The sequence below is a fragment of the Aphelocoma coerulescens genome, chromosome 1 (genome assembly GCF_041296385.1).
Source record: "Aphelocoma coerulescens isolate FSJ_1873_10779 chromosome 1, UR_Acoe_1.0, whole genome shotgun sequence".
Lineage (NCBI taxonomy): Eukaryota > Metazoa > Chordata > Aves > Passeriformes > Corvidae > Aphelocoma > Aphelocoma coerulescens.
Genome location: NC_091013.1, coordinates 69294671 through 69320959, shown reverse-complemented (window position 1 = coordinate 69320959; position 26289 = coordinate 69294671). Strand labels below are relative to the sequence as shown.

The 26289-nt window shown below is 39.3% G+C and overlaps 1 protein-coding gene across 3 annotated transcripts in view; it reads right to left on the bottom strand.

Annotated features, from left to right (window-relative positions):
* The window catches only part of DCLK1 (doublecortin like kinase 1), a 234368-nt gene that overhangs the window by 56818 nt on the left and 151261 nt on the right, over window positions 1-26289 (bottom strand). For all 3 annotated transcript variants that reach the window (XM_069012096.1, XM_069012095.1, XM_069012101.1), the window contains exons 5-6: window positions 18037-18153; window positions 5245-5339 (exon numbers count right to left, since the gene is read on the bottom strand). In XM_069012096.1, coding sequence (XP_068868197.1) covers window positions 5245-5339; window positions 18037-18153 — 212 coding nt within the window. The remainder of the gene's footprint in view (window positions 1-5244; window positions 5340-18036; window positions 18154-26289) is intronic.

Genomic DNA, 26289 nt, shown 5'->3' with positions numbered 1-26289 from the left:
TGCTGACACTGAATATTGCCGTTGCCTGTGTTGTACTGATGATGGTATCCCTTTTTCCACAGCTCCTCTGTGTCCGTGTGCATGTATAAAAAGACAGCGTGTTTTACACTTGTCCCCCATCACTCTCTTTCTGTCGGTAGCCAAGCAACCAGCTCATGACAGCAGAGGGAGAGTCTGAGTGTACAGACCCACTTCACTCTTTCAACACACTGGTCCTCTGACAGATCAGATAATCCTCAAGTGCCAGAGGTGTTATGAGATGACACATTGCCCTATCCCACCTACACAGCACTACAATCCTCATCAAGACAAACAGCAGCACGGAATGAAAGTTCAAAAAAGAGAATTGGTAGAGCACAGGGCACTGTCTTTTTAAGGTGAATTAAGAATAAGTGATGGTTCAGAGGGGTTCTGATTGAGCAGGTGCCCAGCATATCTCATAGCCATTCTCTGATATCTTTAAGGTGTTTTGGGGGGTCCTTTCTATATAAAACATATGAACAAATTACAACAAAAAAACCTGTGAGACAAAATACAAGAAAACATGAGAATGGGAAAGCTGATGGAGCCTGCTTTAGTGTTGACCTTGGATGGATTGTTTTGCTTTTTTTAATCACAGTAAGATAACTGAGACAAGAAATGAACAAGTCTGAAAGCTATACTACAAAAAAGGACCAGCTAAAATGAGTGTTTCACATATTTCAAATTTATAAGGATCTCAATAAGTTATAGAGGTTTATATCTTATTTGCAGGAATGAAGTACCTTAAAGGGGGGTTTGATTCCCTAGAATGCTTATTCTGCATGTATTCTGCCAACGGGCATGTATACACACAGTAGAAAGCATTAGACTGGCAGAGTGAAAATCAGATCTTAAATACATTTCTATTTACAATCTAAGTACAATCTAGACAAGAGAAGAATTTTAAACAGATAAGACCATCTTATTCTGAATACTAACTAGTTAGTTAATTATTGAAATTTCTTTTGAGAATATACAGTTTGGGAATTTCTAATACATAGCACTGAAAAAAAAATCTTTTGATTTGCTAGAGAGGGTAGCACCCCAAATCTGTGAACAGTATCTCCCAGGTGACTGCTCTTGCTTCTGAATGTAAAAAAATATGCATTTGGAACTGACCAAGAAGATGTTTCTGACTTTTAATATTTAGAGAATATTTTTGTGTTTATTTTAATAACTCAATTATTGCTTTAAGGCAAAATCATTAACAAGATTTCAGTGTCATTTTCTCTGCTTTTTCACCTGCTTTTAAATACTTGAGAGTCTTAAAAAGTTTTTCTTTCTGAAAGAATTTTCCCTGCCTATAATTAGCCAGAGAGCTGTGTTTCTTGAAATTATGAGGAGAAGCTATTTATTATCTTACATAGATTTATAAGAAGACAAAAATTGCTGAATGAATCAGACTTCTTGGCTACATACAACTCAAAAAAATCTTATATAGATAGAATTCAACCCACCTAATCGGGTCAAGAGGTACCTTAAATCTAATCTTTTTTTATTCTATAGGTTTCAATCTCTAGGGACATAGAAAAAATACTTAGGTTTTTTTCTTTCAATGCCATGTCTCCTTTTTGGTTAACTGCACTCTGTTGCAGAAGGAATTACATTTGTGTGCTTAACTCTCCTTCAAAATGCTATAAACATGAATTTCAGATGTATTAATCCTCTGGGGAAAAGAAAATGACATTCATAACAATTTAAAAACTAGAATCTTAATTTCCTATTTAAGACTAAAGAAATAATTAAACTGCAAGAAAGCATAACTAGAGCACACAGCCTGCTAGTTAAAATATTCAGAGGCTGAAAATTGGTTGACAGTTAGCTAAGATAGCTGATAAATTGTTCCTAGTTCACTTTCAACTCTGTGAATTACACCCATGAAATTAATCTTTCAAATCTTACTTTCTTCAAATATAGCCTGCATTTCGCACAAGATTATAAAAATATAACTTTCACTGATTTCTGAATTTCTGGAGACAACTCAGCCACATACATATGCAGATGAGAAAGAATAAACTTTATCTTTCTATATTCTGGCTTTTGAGGGTATAAAATTTTATCTATAGGGTTACAAGAGTACTGTTTTCTTGAGTGCGTACCACAGCAGCGTTTTTGGCTTTGTATACATCAATGGAAAGCCTTCGTTCAAAGACCAGAACTTATTTTTTAAAAAGAGGAGTGATGAAATATCAGTAAGTAAGATGATCAATCCCTATTTTAAGCTGCCTAATGCACTCCACAGGTCTTTACTCTTCCCAGGAATAGATCCCTCCTTTTGCAGAAGTACCTTGCTTTGGCGCCTCTGGATTCAAAAGCATGACTTCGTCTCACCTGTACTTCCCAGGAAAAACACTGGCAGCCTGCCTAGACCACTCAGCATTTTGATGTCCCAAGCCTACAACTCCCTCATAGCACTGGATGGGAATGCTGAAGAGCTGATTGATTGGTTAAGTCAAGGAGAACCAGGCTAGGCTAGAGGAAATACTCCTATCGCCTTCCAGACCCAGTATGTACCACTGGCATCCCATGTACCTGATGGCATGAGAGAACAGGAACTCCTCTAACTCTAACTGCACAGAGAGAGGCACAAAACCCCCAAATTACACATCTGAGCTGGTGTTCCCCAGACCCAGCATCTTATTTCAGTTCTAAAGCAGCAGCTCCCTCAAACTGCAGGTAAAGAGAGAAAGACAGACCACTCAGAAAGCCAGCCATCACAGTCAACCCCAGACCATGGCTACAGCAGCCAGCACTAGGAACACCTCACCTCTCAACACTGGGGACAAGATGGGAACTTAAATCCATCTCTTCTCCCTTGTAAGTCTATCACATGATACTAGCACTTCAACAACCTTCTAGGGAATAAACCTCATCCTGCAGCTGGCTTGGCAGCCCTGTAGCTGAAGCCACTGAAGACAAAACAAAATGCTTTGTGTTCCAATTTGGTTTATGACAATATGGTACATAAAATAACCTCTCGCCTAAGTAGAATTTAGATTTTTAAACAACACCCGGAAGACGGTACTAAAACTAAACAGAACACCATTTATAGTGCTAACAATGAAATTATGATTTGCAAGCACTGCTTAATGCCTAATTTACTCATTGGAATGCACATTAGAACCTTTAATGACACAATCATATGTTTTTACACTGAACTTCTAACTCACTCACTTCACAACTTTAACATGAAAGCAGATGAAATAAATTCTCAGACTGAGTGTAAAGCTTCCATCCCTGAACTTCTTGAGAAGTTGATTTTGTAAACTAAATAGTATTATTGCAATGCATTTTACATGATTGCAATCTATTTTAACATGAATATATTCCATGTTTCATCAGGTAAAAAAAATAAATCTGTCTAAAATAAAGCCAGACAAGCATGAAAGTTCCCCTACCGAGGTCACAGGGACTGAATATGAATATTGGAGAAGAGAATTCAACTCCTTAACAATGTCTTATCTCTCCTGTAGTTTACTTCAATATTTATTTTCTCTACAGTTAGCAGTCTGATTTTGTTATCACTACATAGCACTTTGCATCCATAACACTGCCACTCGGTGATCCTATCACACTTACACATCAAAAGAAGCCCATCTGCTCTCCTCTTCACATTTGAAAGTCAGAAATCTTGTGCCTAGAAAACCCTTGTGTCTAATGGTGCTGATCACATGGTTCCCACTCACCCATCCACAAACGTTAGCAGAAAAACATTTCTTCACTGTGGAGAGCGAAGCATCAGTGGTGAGAAAGAAAGTTTAGGAAAGTTACCAATGAAAAGAGACAGCCTTACAGCAAATGCAAAGCCAATGTAAACTGGTATCATCCATCTAAACAGACGCCCTCACATCTCCAATGTATAATTCATTTGGAAGACTCTTTGTTCCCTCTTCAGTGACTTATTAATGATTCATTAATAAGCCTTGAGAGAGAGAACAAACAGGTGGGGAAGACATTGCATTCAAGAAGATTTTAGCACCAGCTTACCCACTGGAACTTGCATCTTTACTCTCTGTGTATCTGATGATGAAAACCATGACACTACCCTGAGGCTCCAGGCTGCTGCTCTCTGGCTGTCCCTACACTGCAAGATCCCAGTCGGCTCCCGTGTCTGTGAACAAGTCATGGCAGAAACCCATAGCTGTATCCCAGACGGAGGTAAGACTTGGGCATGCACAACTCCTCAGCTCCCTGGCATACACCAGACATAAAGAAGGGCCCACAGGCTAGAAGGGAGTTGTGTCGTGCTACAGCTATTCCTGATCTGGGTATCTGGGGAATCAGGTCTGCACCAAATTCAAACACTGCCAATTTTGTACATAACCCCCTTATTTTGAGAGACACAAATTATGTCTTTATTTAAAAACTCAAAAGGCAGAAAAAACATTGCATTCAAACTCTGTTTATAAACAAGTCTGAGATACAGAGTACTGCCTTAGGGATGCTTTCATTGAGAACTGACCACAGTTTAGAAAATAGCAGACAATACAAAGACATCTGTCCTATTGCTTTTAAACAGATACAATTAACTAAATCAGTATGTGGAGCTTTTGGGTTTAATAAGTAATATTTTATCAGAGGGTTACAGCAGTAACATAGGCACTAGCTTAGTTCTGGATGCTTAGGAATATCGTAGATTCCTCCATAGGAAGGAAAGTGGATTCCATACAGGATAACTAGGGAGAACCTGCAGCTACTATCAACTCTTGTCCAGGAAAGTGACTGACAAGTCTCACATTGCCTTGGTGCTGATAGTATCTTCACTGCACAAGACTGTGATATCACAGCTAAATTCCACAGTGCATTCTTTCACCTTGCTTCAAAATCAAAGCAGTCTGTAGGTTGTGCAAGTGACATATGCCCACAGCAAGTTAGGAACAAAAGAGATTCCTTTGAAAACATGAGCATTTTCTTTCAGTTGTGAAACATTCGTAAAAAGAAAGTAAAACAAACAAACAAAAAGTCTTGTAAAAAAGGAGAGAGATAACCCCTGCTTCTTTCACTCAAGGATAAACCAGTTCCCAGTATACTTAGCATTTTGACAGACACAGAACAGTTGTACTCCACTTCAGGGTGTTTTACAAACACAAGGAATGTAGCCAGGCTCTTCCACCCTATGGCTCTAAATGCACTCAAGGGATCAGAAGGGAGAAGGCTATTGGATAATGGCTGTGCTGGATTCTTCCCAGCCATGCTCAGAAACCAGTTTCCTTATTTCCTTACCCTCTGTTTCCGTAGGCTTCCTGGGCTGGTGGGAGATGGGCTTGGAGACTTCCCAGAACGGGGAGTAGAAAGCTGGCTACCAGGGGTTCCATTCACTAAAAGGACAAGAAATTGAAAAAAATAAATACAAGACATTATTAAAGGAACAAAATAGTTAAATCCATTTTTTAATTTATTAAACAGATTCATTTGCTTTTGCTTAATGTTTTAAACATTAAATAAGGTAATTCAAAAAAGAATTATTTCCTTAGAGTTTTGGCTCATGAAGAAAATTTTTATACAGAGTGGAAGCAAATAATGAAAAAACCTGAATAGACTCTAGTCAATGGCAGAGAACATGATCATGTTTTCCTGAACTATATTGTTCCTCTACTTGAAAGTAATGGGGAACAAGATGCTTTGTTAACCTCAAAAGACACAATATATAAACCTTTTCATTCCATTTAGCTAGTGCTTGAAGTGCTACCCTGTAAAAATAAAACACAGTATTGCTTGCAAGAACAAATCAGCTACTTGCTTTTCCTTACTCAATCATTTGAAGAGATTTTTGCAATACTATCTGACCCAAACATCACCTCAGACTTAATCCAGAAGGGCTTTCTAGAGGAAAATGAATTGGATATAGCTCCTCCAGTCTGACTTACAGGAAAGCATCACTTTCTCAAATAAGCAAGCTTCTTCACATATGTCAGCACCTACCTCTTTAGAAGCATCTTCACATGCATATGACATTATCCAATAAATTAACAAAACAATGCCAGCAGAGGACAGAATTCTACTACAAAGTAATCACACGAGAGGCTATCAATAATACTCACACTGAAGCACAGACAGAAACACTACAAAGCATGTATCACATATCCATGTAAATATTCTAAAACAAGCAACTGTTCTATCACAGTCCACATTTGTAAGTACTAGGATAAAAAGAATAGACAGCCAGATTCCCAGATTCTGAATCTTAGGAGAATATTTTCATACTGAGGATATCAACAAGGCATTTGACTTACCTTCTATGAGTTCTAACATGGACAGAATCTGACTGTTTAACCTAGTAGGAGCAAGCAGCAAAATTCCTGCTCTGTACTAAGCCAGGCTGTAGCCAAACTGAGAAGCAATGGGATTAGTTAAGGATAGCTGGGGCTGCTCACAGAGTGAGCTGAACGCGATGCAGAATTCATAAGCAGAAGCCTTTTCTGCGTAAGGCTGACGTCTTCAGAGCAGCAGTGGGAGGTGCAGGTGCTGTCTTAGGGCTACATCAAAGGTGTCAATTAAGCATAATGCTGCTGCTTCACAACGCTGAGCCACCGCAACCCCCACTCGCTTTCCATGGAGCCCCGAAAGCCTAGGCAATTTTATATGCTGTGCACTGAATCATAATGAGGTGCCTTTGGGGGCAATGTACCAAATGACTCATCTGAAAATCAAAATGACAATAACTCTTGTAAAACCTTTGCTGACTGGCAATCTAGCAAATGCTAATTCCTTTGGATAATATAGTAGGCATTTTTAAAAGATTCTTCTTACTTTTTACATAATACGTTGTTCTTACTGGCTAATACTGGGCCCACACATTATAATGAAATAACATGTATACCTACCACACCACACACATCAATAAAACACATTATACTTCTTGATAAAGGATGAACACTTAATAGTGCTTAGGTGCTATGAGTGATCCAATCTCAACATCACTTTGTTTAGAGTAAAGGTGCAATATATTTGCATAACTATAGAAACAACACGATGTGCTAATTGGATTTATAGAAAATAATTCCACTCATCTAGGCTTAAAAATATCTTTATACAGAGGACAATGGTTTGCACGTATCAGCACTTATTCAAATACTGTACTAAGTGTACTGGGAATGCATATGCATATGTATATATGCATGTTCATACAGTATTCAGCAAAACACCACACAGATCTATCCAACAGCGACTAAAATCAAATTTATTACCGATATCACTGAAATAATTTAGGAAAAGAGCGAGATGAGGACATTAAAAATGAGCTTTCTAGAATCTCAAACTTGTAAAGTTGTAAAAGGTGTCTTCTAGACATCTATGGCATAATTTAGAAACTAACATTAAACTACTACTATTCACACAGACCTAGTCCTCAAGACTGCTGAGTAACAGGACTAGTGGTCTGCCTTCTCTTCAAACCAAGCAGATACTCTTAGGTCTTATTACAAGCAAATTTAAGATAACAGCTACATTTCAATACACCTTGTAACACTAGGCACCGGTACCTGTTCTTTATAGATTGACTCCTTCCCCGTAACTTTCAACAATAGATTTTCTTAGAATTAACTGTAGCAATTATTCTGTCCTGAAGGCAAAAACTTGAGGCTACCAAGTGGAATGAGACAAGTAGATGCCATGGTGTATTTAACTATTGATGTATTTCCCTATTGATGTATATTATGCTGATGAGTATCTATTTAGGATGAGAAAACAAAGTGTTTTAAATCCTAAAAATTACTTGTCACCACCAGAGCATCCAGAGAGTCTAAGCTAAGTTTGAAGCTCTCTTCAACTGCATTTTTAAAAAGTAAAATTATGATAGTTGTTCTTATGTTGGCCAACAGCAACATGTGAAAACAAGAGCACAATTAATGAATTGAGAGCCCTAGGAGATTTACGTTAAGTTTGCTCACCTCCTTACCCTTATCCAAAATATAAAGGTGACAATACATAAAACATGTACAAGGATTTTTAAAAGCTTACAAGGACTTCCTATGGGGAGCTGATTAGGAAACTCCAGAGATGGCCATTAGCTCTGGAGATGAGATTCCTTTTACCAATCTTTACATACCTGTTGTATTTGCTTCTATACCTGAAGTAGTTTTCTAGACTTTATTGTAACCAAGTTTCTGTCATGACACAAGTTGTATGACCCCAAAGCAACCATCTAAACCTGACCTGACAAACAAGCTACACAAGATTAATCCTTCTGGATGCTCTACATACCTGGAGATACATATTGCTCTTGCTGTTATGACATTATTCTTACTACTGATATTATTAATATAATCCTTAAGACAGACATCACAACAGGATAGAAATGGTAATTCCTGATATTTTCCTGGTACATTCCAGGGGCCCTCCTTTTTCACCTTTTTGTTTATGGCTTCCTGTGCTTGTGAGTCATTATGCTGAATTTGTAGATAGAGTTGATATTAGGTGCTGTGTAGCAGGAAGAGACTGCAGTGATTCTGACCCCCTTCCTGAACTCCATTTACAATCATTACACCATTCGTGCATAAGCTGCTCATGACCAGAAAACATGGCAACAATTATGTGAATAAAAGCTATAACATTTCATAATAATACTACATTCCTGATCACTAAATTGCCCTAAAATCCATTTCTAGGTGGAATGCATTTTTGCTGGAAATTGCATTTCTATCCAGTATCTGCACTGCATTTCTCACTGACTGATACAGCACATGCTCCTAGAGGGAACCTTGATGTAGATAAAGACATATGAAATTGGTAAATCATCGTTGTGATTGATCATTTTATTGAGTGAGGCAAGAGGTTTCTTGTCACTTTTATTCATAAAATGGCAGGGGTTACAGTCTTCAGCTTAACACACAGCGCCCTCCTATCATCTTATGAAAAAGATTTATCAGTTCAAAATTTCACCGGTGAAATATGTATTAAAAAGTTGCAACAATAACAAAATTATTGTGGCTGCTCAGAGCAGATGTATGTGACAGCTTAGCTGTGAACTCCTTTCCTTACTGTCCTCTCTTGCTGAGGATGTTTAACAGGGCAAGGACCTGTCTTTGTATTGGCTTTTCCAGCACCTGGCACACACATGAACTTGGGAAAACCCACAAAATAGAGCACTAAAGCTGGATACCAGCATCTACTGAGATAAATGCAAAATAGGTTTTCATATGATAATATGAATAATAAATATGATAATATTTATGAATAGTACTATGATAATAAACTAGTGAAAATTCTACAAATAAAAAGTACTTTGATGACATTCCAATGAATAAACTTTGATAGGGCATATTTTTATTAATAGAAACAAAAAGCAAGAAAAAATTAATTAAAGCATCAAGTGCCAGTCTGAGAAGCTGCCAATACCACTTCACTGTATTAAAATCATAGTCTCCTATAGAATTGCCTGTTGTGCAAGCACATTGTACTCTACCAAACACATAGAGATGACTCGGTGTGTTTAAAAAAGTGGTTTGCCAAACTCAGGAGTGTGTGTGAAGAAGAAAGAGGAGACTAAAGGAAAGGAATAGTGAAGGGTTTTTTGGCAGCCACAACTTATGAATAGGAAAGTTAAGCTAGAAAATGTTTTACACAAGTCACAGCGTGTAGGTCATATTCAGCAACTGTTAGCTAGAAAATGCTGATGTGAGATCATTATTTGACCTTGTCTCAATTACTTCTGTAGTTTTTCACTATCCTTTCCAAAACGACATTTTTATCTCAGTAAGATTATGTAGTTACAAATGGTATGGAATAAACCATATCTTGCCTTTTTGTTCCTTCTGCTTTTGTGTTCTACTTGTGTACATCTTCTAATTTTTGTCTTCACACCAAAAGACAGTGTGTACAGCGCACCACATTAGGCAAGTACCCTCAGTATGACTCCCCAGTAAAGACAAGGCTTTAAAAGTTCTACCTTAGCATGCAACTGGTCGAGAAAAAAAAACCCAGATACCAATACTGCATTCATTTTAACTGGTGCTAAACTGTTCTTTTTATATTCAATCTTTTCTAGAGTTTATGTCAAGAAGTTAAGCAGATACAAGTAGAACATCCCTCTGCCACTGAAGACAAGGCCTGGTAGATCCACACAGAACTTTCACCTGATCACCAGATTAGAGATGTCAGGGGAAAGGATCACCTACAGGTCAGGTTTACATTCCCCATCCCAGCAGCCACCAATATGCGAGTCCTTGTTAGTCACCAGTACCTGTGGTAGCCACACAGCGTAACCCAAGCAGTGCAGAGCTCAGCAGGGACTGTAAACCCTTTCACATGGTCTTCCATCTCAACCCAAAGTCACCTGTGTCTGCACTATCAAGCAGAGAAGTGCTGCAGACACGTATATATTGCAGACATATCTTATATCTCAGAAGAAAGGAGACTGCCTTGAAAATGCAGTTCCCTGGAATCCACTTGTATTTGTTTTTTCCTGTAGTCTCAGAAGGGAAGTGCCGCTTGGGGTTTTTTTCCCTCTGCACTTCAGCTGCTATCTATGAAATTGTCTGCTAATTTAATGAGTACCTAATCAAGAGAGCATCTACATGTACGTACAATTTAACAGAAATCTCTCTTTTGAACTGTTTTGCTTAACTAGAAAGACTAGGATTCTCAAATCTGTCTGTGTGAACACAGTACAATTTCTGAGCATGTTTCTTTATTTAGCATGTAAATGTAACTCTTCATCCTTTAAGAGGGTTGAACTACTCAGTATAACCAAATCTCATTCTCTCACCAACTCCTGTTCTTGTTACAGGGTATAGAACTATAAAATTTAATTTTTCAGTGATTAGTATCAAAGACAAACACCATAAATAAAAAATAAAAAAGAAGCCAAGATCAAAGCAAAAGCCATCTGGAAATCCCTGGGTCCACAGGATGACTCCATCACTCCCATGGGTGTGTGCTCTTGGCCTCTTGGCTTTAGGAAAATTTTGCTTCAGCGTATTTATTACAAAATCTGTCAGCTGAGTACCTGTAACAGTGTGAATAAAGACATGTGACTTCTCCAAAGACAATATGATACATCATGCTCTTTTCCTTTGGGATACAAAAGCCCTTCTTGAGTCAGGTGGTTGAAGGAGGGTTGTTTCTGGATAACAGCCTAAGGATGAACCATCAGACTAAATGAAACCATACCCTATTACAGAGGAACACCTCTTCTTTTTTTTTTTTTTTTTATTTTTTTAACTAGCAGAGAAAAGCACAAGCATCTGACCTAGGGAAGACTTCAGTAAGATCCTATTTCCATGTCCACTTTTTTCTTTAGGGAACACCTACAGTTTTGATCAGGCTTTAGTTTGACATGCAGTTTCACAATTTCCTTGCTCAGGTACAGTTTTTAAAGAAAACCCCTCTCAGAGTCCTTGGTAATATGAGCTACTCTATCCATTCCTCACATATTTTCCTTTGTAATTTGGAACAGGTACATATCAAGCCAGATATTCTTGAAATAGCCACTTGTCACACTAAATAATGCAAACTCCTAAATAACTTTTTTTAACACCAAACTTTAATACCTGAATTGCTATTACAAATAAGATTTCAATCATCTGACATATTCTGAGTGATAACTGGAGGGAAACAGGAGATTGCTCACAGCGGAGAAAAGTGAGAAGGAAACAATTTTGAAGAAGGTGCTCAAACTGAAAAAATAAAAGGAAATAGCAACTTTTGTTGAGTGCAAGTCCTGAAAATTAGTGCTGGAATTTCAGAAGGTAAAACAGAGTTCACCCAAATGCAGTATCTTTCCTTAATTTAATGGACCAAGGGTACAGTAATTCCAGTCATCTCATGCTGCTCTTGATTTGATTAAAAACAACAATAATTAAGATGTAAGTGCTGCTGCTTTCTTTGAATCTGTTACCTCTTCACCCACGCTGAAGCTGCCACCAGTGGTGTTAAATGGCAGCTGGACAGAAGCCACCAGCTACTGAAGAGCCATCAGACATTCATAATTTTCAGTCACCAGCAACGAGCCGATACCCATTCTCACTGAAATTAAATGTCCCTTTTATTATGCCTTTTCCCAAATACTATTTGATGCCAACAAAAACATATCAAAGTGGTTTACAGGCTTTAAGAAGACACCAGAAAAATTAAATAGAGGCAGGATTATCTATTGCACTTGGAATCAGACTTCAGCCTTCCGCCAGCCCAGGAGGTCACACTATCTTTTCTCTGCTTCTCTTCTTTGCCTTGTTCCATGCTTCTCTTCTCTATCTAGACTGAAAGCCTTTTGAAGCAGACAATACCTCAAATGGATTTGTAAAAAGCCAGAAAGCAATCCTCCTGCAGAGAGATTTCTGTCTGGCGGTACTGTTTTGAAACACTGTCAGATGTAAATAACAAAATGAAGAAAACATAATAATGGAGAAGTCAGCCCTTACACAGATCTTCCTAGCTTGCTTGCACTCTTGGAAGAAAAAATTATTCTGTGTTTTCATATAAAAATAGAACGCATCTGTTCTCAGGAGCCAGGGAGGCTATCAGGAAAATGTAAGTACATTAAACATATGCTCTGTTATGAAAAAAAGGGAAGGGAAAAAGCAAGGATGGAAAAAAGGTGAACACCACATATGTAAAGACATAGATTCCTTTGAAATATGCCAAGAAATGGTGTAAAGGCAGATGCAGTCCTTTTGCTCACCGTAGACTGTATAGCTCAAGAAACAACAGGCAGTGTGTGTTTCCCACAGACTGAGGCATTTTACATTGCCCTCAGCTAACCAGAGCACAGATCTGAACCTCTGTGGCCATGAGCACTTTTGTAGCCTCTGGTTCCACTCAGGATCTTTCCCTGCAACCCTGCATCCTGCTCCACTCACAGGTTCCCCACTTGGCCCTGTGCTGCCATGGCAGTGTGTCCTAGAGCCTCTGGGACAGCGGTTTTTATCCTGTTGTTCCCATGATGTTATTCCCATGGCCATGTATCTGCAAAGCCTGACAGTGCTCTTATGGTAGGTTCTATACAGGACTCACAGGCTTGACAAGAAGACTGCCTTTAGAGGCAACAGAGGGCAAAAGACACCTGCAAAGGCTGAAAGTCATCTAAGAGCATTGGAACTGTCGTAAAGAGTACTTTTCCCCCAGCAGCAGATGAGACAATGAGGGAAATGGTTCTCCAGAGCAGTAGCTGGTGACTCACCAGGGACAGAGGACACTCAGCTCCTCACAGAGTCAGGGGTCACCAAAACAAGGTGAGACTGAAATGGAAAGCAAGGGCCTTCAGGCAGAATTTCCTCAAAAATAATTTAACATTACTGAGTTTATCTTCAAAGCACTGGTTTTGGTAAAGTATTATTGTTCCAGACTTAGAGATGCAAAAACAAGACACAGACAGAAAAACAACAAATGACCAATGCCCCAAAATAACCCCTTCAATTTCTGTAAGGAAATTCAGAAGCTATTGGGATGGATTTGGGAAAGTTTATCACCCCAAACCACCATTTGCTCATAGAAAGGAACTCACGGAGTTCATTGAATTTATAAACATTTAGTGCAAGTCAGAGCTGTGCTTAATTCATTGACGACTTGAAATTCTGTGTCAAAGAAGGGAAGCAGTTGTTGAGGATGGCATTTAAGTACTTAAACCAGAATCGATTGTCTACATGTCTTAGCCTCATTTATACATCTATTTCTCTAACAATGGGAAAATGGCCGAAAGACTTTGCCTTCATTAACTCTAAAAAGGATGAATTCAAATCATCTATCCTGTTGAATACCTGCATTAAAGACTATACCATACTACAGATGCATACACGAGAATAAAAGTTAACTCAAGAATATCTTTTCATTCTACAATTTTATCAGTTTTAATACCCCACTTTGAGATTTCTATGTTTTTTTTAACATAGTCTTTGTCTGTGGAACTTTCCTTTTTTTGGTCCATGTAATTATCCATGTGTATTATCTTGATATGGACATTAATTCAAGTCTGAAGCAGGCATATGATCCTTTTGTGCAGTTAGAATGTGCAGACTTTTCAAAGTGCAGCAAGATTCAAAAAGAAACAAAAGGAATCAGATTCTTTCTAATTAGCAACACGCTCTTTTCCATACACCTCGCTTAGCTTTTTGTGAAAGGTACATTATCAAGACTGCATTATCTGCCTGCCCTTTTATCCCTACTTCTTTCAACTTTTTTCTATGACAAAACACTTCACAAAATGATACACCTTTAAATTTTTGTAATATGTAGGTATTGCCTTTGATCTGAGCAAAGAATCTACTCTTTTCCTTGAGTATTTTCCATGTTTATTATCAATGAAAGAAAAATCCCTAGAAGTAGTTTAAAGCTTATCTGAAAGCAGTTTAAAAACATAGAATAAAAATACATGTACATACATTTAGCAGTAACAACATGAAAACAAAAGTAGAACTTCCAGCTACGTACAAGTCATTCAGGAGATTTTCTAGTACCGAGATGTTTAATGCAGATATCATGGAAAAGATTATCTGCTCGTATGTGTGCTAGATGGCAATTTCTCTATTCTGCTACTGTCACAGGTACATAATTCCAAGAAATAAGCTGCATTTTTAGGCTTGCTGGGTGGCAGAAAAGTGAAAACTGTACATATTGTTTGTATTTCATGGGAGATCTTTGGGTTTTGTCTAAAACCATCTAAGTGTCAATGTTTCTTTTTCTTTCTACTGCTGTTTTTTTTTTTTAAATGCAATGTCGAATATAAAACTGCATTTTTTAAAAATCATTGACATGTTTTAGTTTTATGTGATTTAAAAACAATTATTGATAGCAAGTGTTTAGTACAATATCGTTTCCTTATATAAAAGTAATATTGATCTAAGTATTCATGTATGTAAGGTTAGAAATAGGTTTACTGTAACATTCACACAATTTGACCTATTTGCAAAAAGCAAGCAGCAGAGGTACAGACAGCCAAATCAGAGCCGTTCCCCCCACTAAAAAGAAATTCTGTAGAAACACTTTCAATTGGTTACCCTTGTTAAGTTTAACAAATTTAGAATAGAATAGAATAGAATAGAATAGAATAGAATAGAATAGAATAGCTCAGTAGGAAGGGTCGTACAACAACCAACTAGTCCAACTGCCTGATCAACTCAGGGCTGACCAAAACTACAGCATGTTCAGCTGAGAAGTGGAGCAATAGAGTGGCTCTGGTGAGCACCTGGCATCCAGCCAGGGTCAATCAACTACATAGTACTTCTTGGTAATGGAATGCTTCCTAGCTATAGAATCATTGAGTTGTTAAGACCAGAAAAGACCTTTAGGATCATCAAATCCAACTGTTAACCCTACACTGCCAAGTCTACCACTAAACCATGTCCCTTAGTGCCATGTCTACACATCTTTTAAATACTTCCATGGATGCTGACTCAACCACTTCCCTGGGCAGCCTGTTCCAATGCTTGATAACCCTCTCAGAAAGAAATGCCTCCCAATGCCCAGTCTAAACCTTCCCTGGTGCAGCTTTGAACCATTCCACCATGCCTTGTCACTGGATACCAGAGAGAAGGGCTCAGCACCTCTGTCTCCACATCCCCTCCTCAGGAAGCCACAGAGAGCAATCAGGTTACTCCTCAGCTCCTCCTTTTCTCACAACAAGCTAGCCCAAAGTCCTTAGCTTCTTCCTATAGGACTTACCTTCCAGCCCTTTCACCAGTTTTGTTGTCCACCTCTGGGCACATTTGAGTACCTTCCCATCCTTCCTGAACTGTGGTGCCCAGAACTGCACACAGTCCTCAAGGTGAGGCCACACTAACGCTGAATACATTGTGACAATCACCTCTGTTGTCTGGCTGGTGATGCTGTGTTTGACACACCCCAGGATGCAATTTGCCCTCCTGGATGCCCGGGCACACAGCTCACTCGTAATGAACCTGCTGCCAACCAGCACCCCCAGATTCCTGTCTGCAGGGCTGCTCTCCAGCTACTTATCTCCCACTTTATACTTGTGCCTGGCGTTACTCCATCCCAGGTGCAGAATCCGGCATTTGTTCTTCTTAAACTCCATCCCATTAATCATTGCCCAACACTCCAATCTACCTAGATCCCTTTGCAAAGCATCTTGTTCCGTCAGAGTCAACAGCACCTCCCAGATTGTTATCATCATCAAAATTGTTAATGGCACATTCACGTCCTCTATCCAGATCATCAATAAAAATATTGAACAAAACTGTCCCTAGACCTGAACCCTGAAGAAATGCTGCTGGTAACAAACTAACATGTGCCTATTCCTATAAATGTAGTGGGTTCATATAAGAAAAGTTTAATTTGGTTACATCTGTCATCAGCATCCAAAATGCTTGCATTTTTAATATTTTCACTACACTGTTTCATTTCTTGCTATAAATTTAATATTACATTAATTATTATTGTGGTATAGTAAAAACATTCCATTTTTTCCATAGGCTGTAAAATAATCTCCTGATCTTTTGAAGTATGTAATATATTCTGCTCAGACCTTTATAGAAGTGAACTTCAAGAAGCTAAGATTTATTCACCTATACTTCCCTAGCATCTTTAAGTAAAAACAGTACTATTTTCTCTCAGGACCAAAACTAACATGGTATCACACAGTCAACACAGAAAAAACATTGCTAGTCCCATAGAAATGCCATAGATTTGTTATTCATGGCAGGACAGTTATTTCACATAGAAATAAGCACACACATTTCAGTGTTCATTACCTGTACTCACAAACGAACATTCATTACAAAAAAATCCCAGAGTCTAACATTCACACACTAAACAGGGCCAAAGTTTAATTTAACCCTATTCCACTTAGCTACAAAGAAAGTAACTTAACATGTTTATGAAAGAGCTACTCTGAGCTTGTCCCTCACAATTGATACTTCATCCCATTATCTCTTCTCAGGTTTCTGTATCTCAGCTGTTCTCTAGGATGTGTAGGAGGCAAGTTGCCTCCCAGCCCTGCTATCCACACCTATGCCTTCATCTCTCATCATGTCTCTCTCACTTTCCTCCTTCCCAGAGCAAGACGTTTTTTTCTCACCTTTGTTCTCACCTTTGTCTTTTTGTTAAAAAAAAATTAGAAGAACGGTTCCAGTTGGTCTATCCCTACCCTCTTTGAAACCAGGACTAGGCCTTTCTGATCACCACCTCCCCACAAAGACCTTATGGTGCTGCATGCAGGTTTCAGTATGCCATTTGCTTTCCTGGTGGGAGAAGACTAGGGCAGAAAGAGGGAGGTGGCTTTCAGACAGCTCTCATGTTCGCCTCTTCCAAAATCTGTGTTCACAAGCAATGGTGCAAATGCGTGAATGGGTCTACTCAACTGGCTCACACTGAGGATTATTTGTACCTTCAGGCATCAATAATGGCAAATCATCTAATGTACTTTTTTGTTTATTTATTTGTTCTGCTGCAGGGGTGAATTAGTCATTGGCTATCTAGTGGGAGCTACTGCAAAGGCAGCCAAAGCAAGGCCCTTCAGACAGAATTTCCTAAAGCTTTTTCCTATGTCTTCTCCAGCCTGTATCACTGGCTTGTTAGGTCAATTCTGACATTTCTTCCTCAGCTATCTTTGCACCCCACATTCACATCTGTAATTGCATGCTTTCTCTGCCCTGCTCTCCTTTTCTCAATACCCTCATGATCTTTAATCAATCCTTTCCTCACTACTGCCTCCTCACTCCCTCAGAAACAAAATTCAAAAAAGATGGTGAAATTAACCTTTTAGTAAGACAGATCTTATGCTGCATAACTTGGGCTACTTTCTGTATTATTCTCATTCAGTTCCTAGTACAAAGACTACCATTTTTTCCTCAGTCTTTAGGTATTGGAAGCAAAAATATGCACAAAAAATAAAGTTAATCGAACCACTGTAATGCCAGAGTATGATTTATAGGATACTGAAGCTTTATTTTGTATTGGGAAGACACTTGATCTCAGATGCCAGTGAGAAAACAAATGAATTTTTACTGTCAACTGTTTTATACATACAACGTTTTTTCCACAAAAATGTGTCATTTTAAATGCATTGCTCACTCTATTGAAACAGAACAGTTGCTATTGTTAAGAAAGATTGCTTGCTTGCTTTACCTGAGCTAGTAGAAGCAGGAGACTTGCTGCGTCGGGATGGGCCTGGGCTCTTGGTGGTGCTCCTACGTGAACTCGAGGCTATTTTGGTATAGGAAGTAGATTTCACCACCCGACATTCTAGAAGACAAAGAAACTGCCTAAGTTAGCAATTAAGAAAGCCAGCAAGATTCTGTAACAGAAAGAGCACTCAGAAGTGAAAACATTTAGCCCACGCTTATTTTCATTCACCTGGAGGAGTTTTATGAGAAAATATAAAACCTGTATAAATGGCTCCATTAAAATCCAAGTACAGTATGTGCCATATCCCAGACAAAGAACTGCTGCAGTAATCCAGACTTTTAAATACCATGGTTACTGCAGGTACTTAGGACAGCTTAATTTAACAGTGCTGAGACTACTCATAAAACCTCTTTGCTTTTGAAGATTTCAGTACAAGTAATGTAGCAATTTTTTGTAAACAATCCAGATGCAATGTAAGCATTCTTGTCAGCCTAGGCAATCTCCTCTAGAAAAACCTGAAGTCTTCTTTTCTGTATCAAAATGTTACAATTGTACGAGATGACACAAGTGTCTTCCACTCATGAAAGGTTTGAAGAAAATAAAGCAGGTTTGTTGCTCCTGCTTAATCCTCTGGTGAGCAATAGCCCACATTGTATAGCACACACAAGTCATCACAGGTTGAGGGAAATGGCACTACTTGCTCATAAGAGACATCAGTAAAATCAATGAAGAGGCGAAATTACCCTCCCACTCGAGAACACTACAAGATGTTCAGGTTAGAGTTTATGTACACCCACACAGATCTGTAGGCATCCTTGCATTATGCCTGCAAAATGGTTCTTGGCCTGAGGATGAAAGAACTTATTGTGCATAGCACTGATGTCTTGCACTCCAAATGGATACTAATCACCAGCCATATTACACAGTTGGAAAAAAACCAAAAACACTTCTTAGTCAATATACAATTAAAAGTCTGCAGCAATGTTTATATTGCCCTCACCTGACAATGTCAGTACACTTTACTTGTTTAAAAATATATTAGTAAACATTTAGTTCTGTATTAGACCTGTTTCCTATTTTCTTCCCATGGTTAAGGTTCCTCAACAGAGGTTAAGAGAAATAAATAAGAGCTTTTTCTTCCTAGTCAGAAAATACCGTGTATAAGCCTGCACATTATTTAGTCTTCACAGATCAGTGGAGCCTGTAACATAGTTTAGACAGATTAGAGAACAAAGAAATAAAATTGAGCATAACTAATTAACTTAAACATATACACCAGAGAATGATGTCATGAAATTTATTTCTCTTGGCTGCCCTAACTGTTCGTCTTTCATCAAGCTATTCAAGGAAATACAAGCAAGAACTGACGCGTTACTGAGCGAACCATCCGGCTCAGCTGAGAGCTGAGGACCAGAGAAATGCCTTGGTCTTCCCAAAGACACTTTTCTTCCCAAACTCTCCACATTCCTAATGCCCAATAGTAGCTAATTTCTTTCTGTTGACATTTTTTGTGATTTATTGATGACTACTCTTGTTTAATACTGAACAATCAGTGGAAATGGAGGAAAACATTTACTCTGTGAGGAAATCATCTACTGAAAACAGGAGGAATCATATGAAAGCTTTCAGTCAGGTGCCATTGGGTAACTACAGCAGGAATCTTACACTGATTTATTGGCATAAACAGCTGCTCCAGAAACCATATACAATGCAAATGAAAACAGGATTACAGGTATCTTCCTGTAAACAAAGATGTAAAATTTTCCAACACCTAACAGCCTGTTCAAACTGTGACATAATCCCAGTGTGGGCCTCATTCACAGGAAACAGCCAGGAAGGGGAACTGCCTATTCTAATGGTCAACAAACAACAAAACTAAAGCAGAACGATCCAATCAAGCTAAACCCATTAGAATTTATCATCTGCTTAGTCAAAAAACTCCAGAGTCCATGAAGAAAACAGCTACTTTATGCAATATGTAAAAAGCTTTGCTCTTTCCAGCATGTAAAGAAAATGATTATCTACATCCCTCTCTTGCATTTCATGCTATGTAATAAAGCTTAACTCTTATTTTATTACAAATATTAATACTTATTCAGGTTTTCTCAATACCTTAAAAACACCCAGATTCTTAAATACGTTATCACCATATATATACCACCTATGGAGGCATTACTGCCATTTCTAATTGGGTCAGCCTTGGCCAGCGGTGGGTCTGTCCTGGAGCCGGTTGGCATTGGCTCTGCCAGACACGGGGGAAGCTGCTGGCAGCTTCTCACAGAAGCCACCCCTGTAGCCCCTCCAACTATCAAAACTTGGCCATGCAAACCCAGTTCATCGGCAAATCATTCTGAAGGGCTATATACTGACCCTGACCGGCAAGTAACCCCACACTAATGGCATATTGCCCTGACAGGAAGTCACCTCTTGCAGCTGATCTCTCCACACAGGAGAGAATCACAAATGATCATACAATAATCCAAGAAATGTACAAGCATCACAGGATATTAGGATAATCCAGTTTGGACATGAGAAATTCCTAGTCCAGTTTCTTGCTCAAAGCTTGAAGTAGCTTCACATTCATAGTCCTGCATGACTTGGGGAATGACAGTTCAACCTACTTGGGGAATGCAGCAGGGCATACACAGTGCAGGAGGATCTTGGAGAGTATCAGTGACAACTTCCTGTTCCAAGAGAGAGAAAAAACAGTAAGAAGAGATGCTCTGCTCACACTCACAAAAAAAGGAAGACTCTGGGACTATGAAGGCAGAAGGTGGCCTTGGCTGTAGTGACAATGATAGGAGTGTTCAGTATTGTGAAGGGATTGAAGGTGGGCAAAAAGCAAGATCACAGATAAGCAGACTTTCTCTTCATGTATCTGCTTGGAAGTGTTCCATTGGATAAAGCCCTGAAGAGAAGAAGGACCCAAGAAAGCTCATGAATATTAAAAGATCATCTCCAAGTTTCACAACAGTCCATCTCAACAAGCAGGAAGATGTTCAAAAATGCCAGGAGGTCTGCATGGATGAACACGTTGCTGCTGACCAAATTAAAACATAAAAAGGAAGCATAAAGAAGGTGGAAGCAGGGACAGGTAACCTGGGAGGTATATAGACTAAGTCCAAGCATGCAGACACAGTCAGGAAAGCCAGAGCCCAATTAGAATTTAATCTGGTGAGAGATGTCAAGGGCAATAAGAAGTGCTCCATTACATCCAGAGGGATCAAAAGCAAGACTGTGGAAGATGTGCACCCACTGCTGCATGAGATAGGGCCCCAATGACATAGAACGTGGAAATGCCTAAAGTATTGAATGGCTTCTTTGCCTCGGTCTTCACTAGCAAGCCCAACCTTCAGGAATCCCAGGTCCCAGAAGCAGAGCGAAAGAGTGGAGAAAGGAAAACCTATCCTGGATGGAAGAGGATTAGATTAGAGAATAAGCAAAACAGACATATGTAGGTCCATGGGACCTGATGGGATGCACCCTGCAGGTGGCGATGGCTGACATCATTGTGAAGTCACTCAATGGTCTTTGAATGATAGTGATGATGTGGATAGCCATTTGAAGACCCAGAAAATCTCACTCCTATATTCAAAAAGGACATAAAGGAGTACCCAGGGAACTATAGACAAGTCAGCCTCGCAATCAGTCCCTGGGAAAGCAATAGATCACTGAATCATGAAAATAATTTCAAGGCACATTAAGGACAAGAAAATCATCAGAAATAATCATCATGGATTCACCAACAGGAAGTCACGCTTGACCAATTTGATAACTCTGCAAAGAAATGACCAGCTTGGAAGATGCAGGGATAGCAGTGGATATTGTCTACCAGGACTTCAGTGAGGCTTTCAGTGTTGTCTCCCATAAAATCCTTACAAGCACACCACTGATGTATAGGCTTGATGAGCAGACTGCAAGGACTGCTGAGTTCAAAGAGTGGTGATCAGTGGCAAGAAGTTCAGCTGGAGGCCAGTAACTAGTGGTGCACCCCAGGGGTCAGCACTGGGTTCAGTTCGTTTCAACATGCACTAATGATCTGGATGATGAGGCAGAGTGCTGCCTCAGCAAGTTTGCTGATGACATAAAACTGGGAGGAGTGGCTGATACTCCAGAGGGTCATGCTGTCATCCAGAGGCACCTTGACATACTAGAGAAATGGGTGGACAGGAAGCTCAGGAAGTTCAACAATGAGAACATGAAAGTCCTGCTACTGAGGAGGAACAACCCTGGTAGCAATACATGCTGAGGGTTCCTCAGCTGGAAAGCAACTTGGCAGAAAAAGACCAGGGTGTCCTGGTGGACACAAGAGGACCATGTGCCAGCAATGCAGTGTTGCTGCAAATAAAGCAAACAGTATCCTGGACTAGGAGGAGTGTTGTCAGCAGGTGATCCTGACCCTCTACTCAGCACTGGTGAGACCACACCTGGAGTACTGTGTCCAGTTCTGGGCTTCCTAGCACAAGAGAAATATGGAGGTACTGGAGAGAGCCCAGCAACGGACCATTAAGATAATTAACTGACTCTCATATGAGGAGAAAAGATAAGGGAGCAGGGACTGTTAAGCCAATAGAAAAGAAAACTCAGGGAGAATCTTACCAATGTATGCAAGCAATGCAGCGTGTAAAGAAGATAGTTGGGCTCTTTTCAGCAATGTCCAGTGACAGGACAAGAGGAAATGGGCATAAACTGAAACACACGAGATTTTGTCTCAGCCTTTTACTGGAAGGGTGACTAAAACTGATTGCCTAGAGAGGTTGTGAAATCTGCATCCTTGGAGACATGGTCCTGGGCAACCAGCTCTAAGTGATCCTACTTGGGCAGAGGAATTAGACCAAACAACATCCAAAGGTCCCTTACAACCTCAACCACTCCATTCTGAGATTCTGTGATTCTGATCTTATTCAAGCCACAAAATCTCCAAGGCTGGACACTATCTGGGCCTCCCAGGAAAAGGTTTTCCTCCCTGGGCAAACCTACTCCAGTGCCTGACTGCCGTCTCAGACGTTTTTCTTTGTATCTAGTCTAAAACTTTTGTTTCAACTTATATCTATCACCACTCATCCTTTTACCAAGCATCACCGGGAGGAGCCTGACTCTACCACCTTGATGGAGAAGAGACGTTGCCCCACGGACATTGGAGGCTTCTGGCAGGTACCCCTGAAGCAATCTCCTTTCTCAGGCTAAACAAGCCCAGCTCCATCAGCCTGTCCTCACCCAACAAGTGCTCCAGCTACCACCTAATTGCCTCCAATTGCCTCTAATTGCCTCCAATATAATGATATCTTCCTGGAACTGGGGGGCTTTAAACTAGACATAGTATTCCTGATGTGGCCTCACATGTGCTAAGCAGAGTTGGTTCACTGTCTCTACTGAGTCCTTTTTAGTCCATGTCACAGAAATATTCTCATTTTCCCTATTTGTCTATTTGTATAAACCCTTTTGAGCTCAATTATCAACTTCTCTGGCACAATTTTCTTGCTTCTCTCGAAAATAATTCACAGGATGTGAAATTTTAAGAGGTCAAATGAGCATATACTCTCTTTAAGGTAAACTTGTCAAGTGCCACATTTCCTGTGGGTTTACAAGTTTATTCATAAAGTACATGTGCTATAGTAAGGCCCGTGGAGAGCCATGTAGGAAAGCCTTCAGTGCTGCGCACACCAGGCTCTAGCAACTCATGCTTTCAAAGACTAGGGCAAGACTAGCTCCAGAGTCTACAAGGATTTCCAGTCATGGGTAGAATGTAACCAGGCTGCTTGTTGTAAATAGGTCTCAGCTCCCAGGAACAGTTTACGCATGCAATTCTGTTGTCCCATTTAGTTTGTAAAGTAAAATTTTACTGTAGGCAAAGATCCCACTCAGTAACCACACAACCACTGCTTGTTCCCCTAAGAAATTACCATAATCTGCCTGTTGCTGTAGGAGAGCTCTGTGTGTATGGAGAAAACAAAACAAAAACGCGTGTTTTATTGAAACCGTCTTTTCTACACAGAATGCAAACTGATGACCAAATAAATACATACCTTCTCCTCATCAACAGTATTTGGATTACTACAGAATGGGTCCTTTGCAAGCCATGAAACAGAATAGCATTTTTTCCCCAATTTTCTTTTGATGCCAAAACTGTATCAGAAATAGATCTGAACTCCTGACAGAAGAGAGCTATACTGCCTTTCTCACTCACGTGGGCATGGCGTGCCCAGCCAAGAAGAAACACCAAGTGTTTCTATATTATGTTCAGTAAGGAAAGAAATGGTTCATGAATCCCCATTCCTTCCTCTCACCACTGACTGACTGAGATTAAAGGAACAAAATGATGACACCCATGGTAATGCAAGACAAAAGAAGGTCAGCATTACAGTTTGAACTTTACAGGCTTTATTGTTTTCCAACTCAGAATATGATATAAATAAGAATGCTTTTCCAGTGAACAACATCTTGCACTAAGATGTTCTATTGTATAACTGCATACAGAGCTATAAAGTAGGAGAAAGAAGTACAGACTAATAGCAGCAAGGCTAACAATGTAACTGCAGTCTCTTTATAGTAAGGAATATTACCACAGAGTTCTGAGCCCTTTACTGGACATTAACAATAGAGCTGAGGAAAAAAAAAGAGAAAATACCCCAAGGCTACAGACATGATTGAGACTGTAGGGACAAGATAAGGAAAACAGAGTTATTGAGAATGTACAGTGGTGTCAATGAGCAGTAGGAACTGTCAGAACCAGGAGGGACCCCAACATACGTACTTGCGAGCTCTTGATTCTTCCTGTTGTCAAATTGATAAAATGTAAGCATAAGGTAAATAAAGGATGCTAACACGCAGAATCACAACGCCTGCAGTCTCCAGCCCCATGATGTTTCATTTCCAAAATGTTACATTAGCTTCTATGCTCATTAGGTTTTACAATGGCAAAAAAAGCAGCAGAGAGTAACTAATCTGCAATAAATATGTCATAAAATGAAAAAGTTTAATGTGCTTCTAGAGAAGACTGTGAAAAGTTATTTAAATTACCAGATCAAAAAGGCTTACTTGTCAGCAACTCAGAAGTTGATTGTATGGCCTTCATAAGTTCTTTCTGGGCAAAAATACCACTCTCTGCTGTGTTTTGCTTTTCTTTGAGGTCTGTGTGTAGGGAATAGATTTTATATTTTCAGTATCCCTGCCAATCTGTTTCTCTACGACGAGAACATTTAACTTGGTTTCAGCAACAGCTGTATCCTGCAGATAAGCAAGGGGGGAGGATCAAGGATGTCTGTGGTTGTTGGTAAGCCACTTTACTGTAAGCCTCAGGCTGGTGCCTTTTACCACTGCTTAAAGACATTAGCGTCACTAGCAATGTCCTCAGGCCAATCAGTAGATCATTACCCCAAAAGCAGTACCAATTTTAGTTTTTTAATGTTAAGGGTAATTTGTTCCATGTTGCTAATTCGTAATGCAGCTAATAAGATTTTACTTTTCAGCTGTATTCATGCCTTCAATTAATACCAGTAATCTTCTGTTTGCAGAACTAAGTTTTGTTCTCTTCAGCAAGAGAAATGGTAGCCTCCTGTCTAGCGGCATTGATACACGCTGCAATTCACCCTACCCAGCTGATCAATCACTGGCAGCTATGACTTGCAATTACAACATGTTCAAAAGGTTAACTATCTTGCAGTTTCCAAAAATGAAAGGGATATAGAATGTTTCACAGAGGTTTAAGTAATTTCAAAGCTTCTATCGTCATGGTTGTGCCTACTTCAATTTTTTACTGCATGTCTTCCTGCTCAATGTGTTCCTGAACACATTGCAGATGCAGATGGACAGTGATGTATGCGTAGAATGCAAAATCCCAAAGTTTTATCCCATGCACTAAGCTCTGTGTCACTGTAAATGCATAGGGTTTTGAGACATCCTATCCTCTGATTTGATTTCTTACCAGTAATTGGTCTTCCACACATGATAAAGATTAGGAATTCTATTTCAACTGTGCGCCAAATACTTGTGGAAGTAATTACCTAAATCTCCATTTTTTTTTTTTCTGCAAAGAAATATACTTTGATTGGAGTATAAAATACAGAAACAGTTAGATTTTCTTTCATGTGAAAAATCATTCTCCAATTCTGAAACTGAGGTAAGTATATACAATAAAATACAAACCATTAAAGCCATCTATGCCTTATTACACATCAGTAAAATAGAGAATCTTGAAAGGTATTAGGAACACAAATCACTTCACCCAAGCTAAGAATGCTTTCAGATGTATGC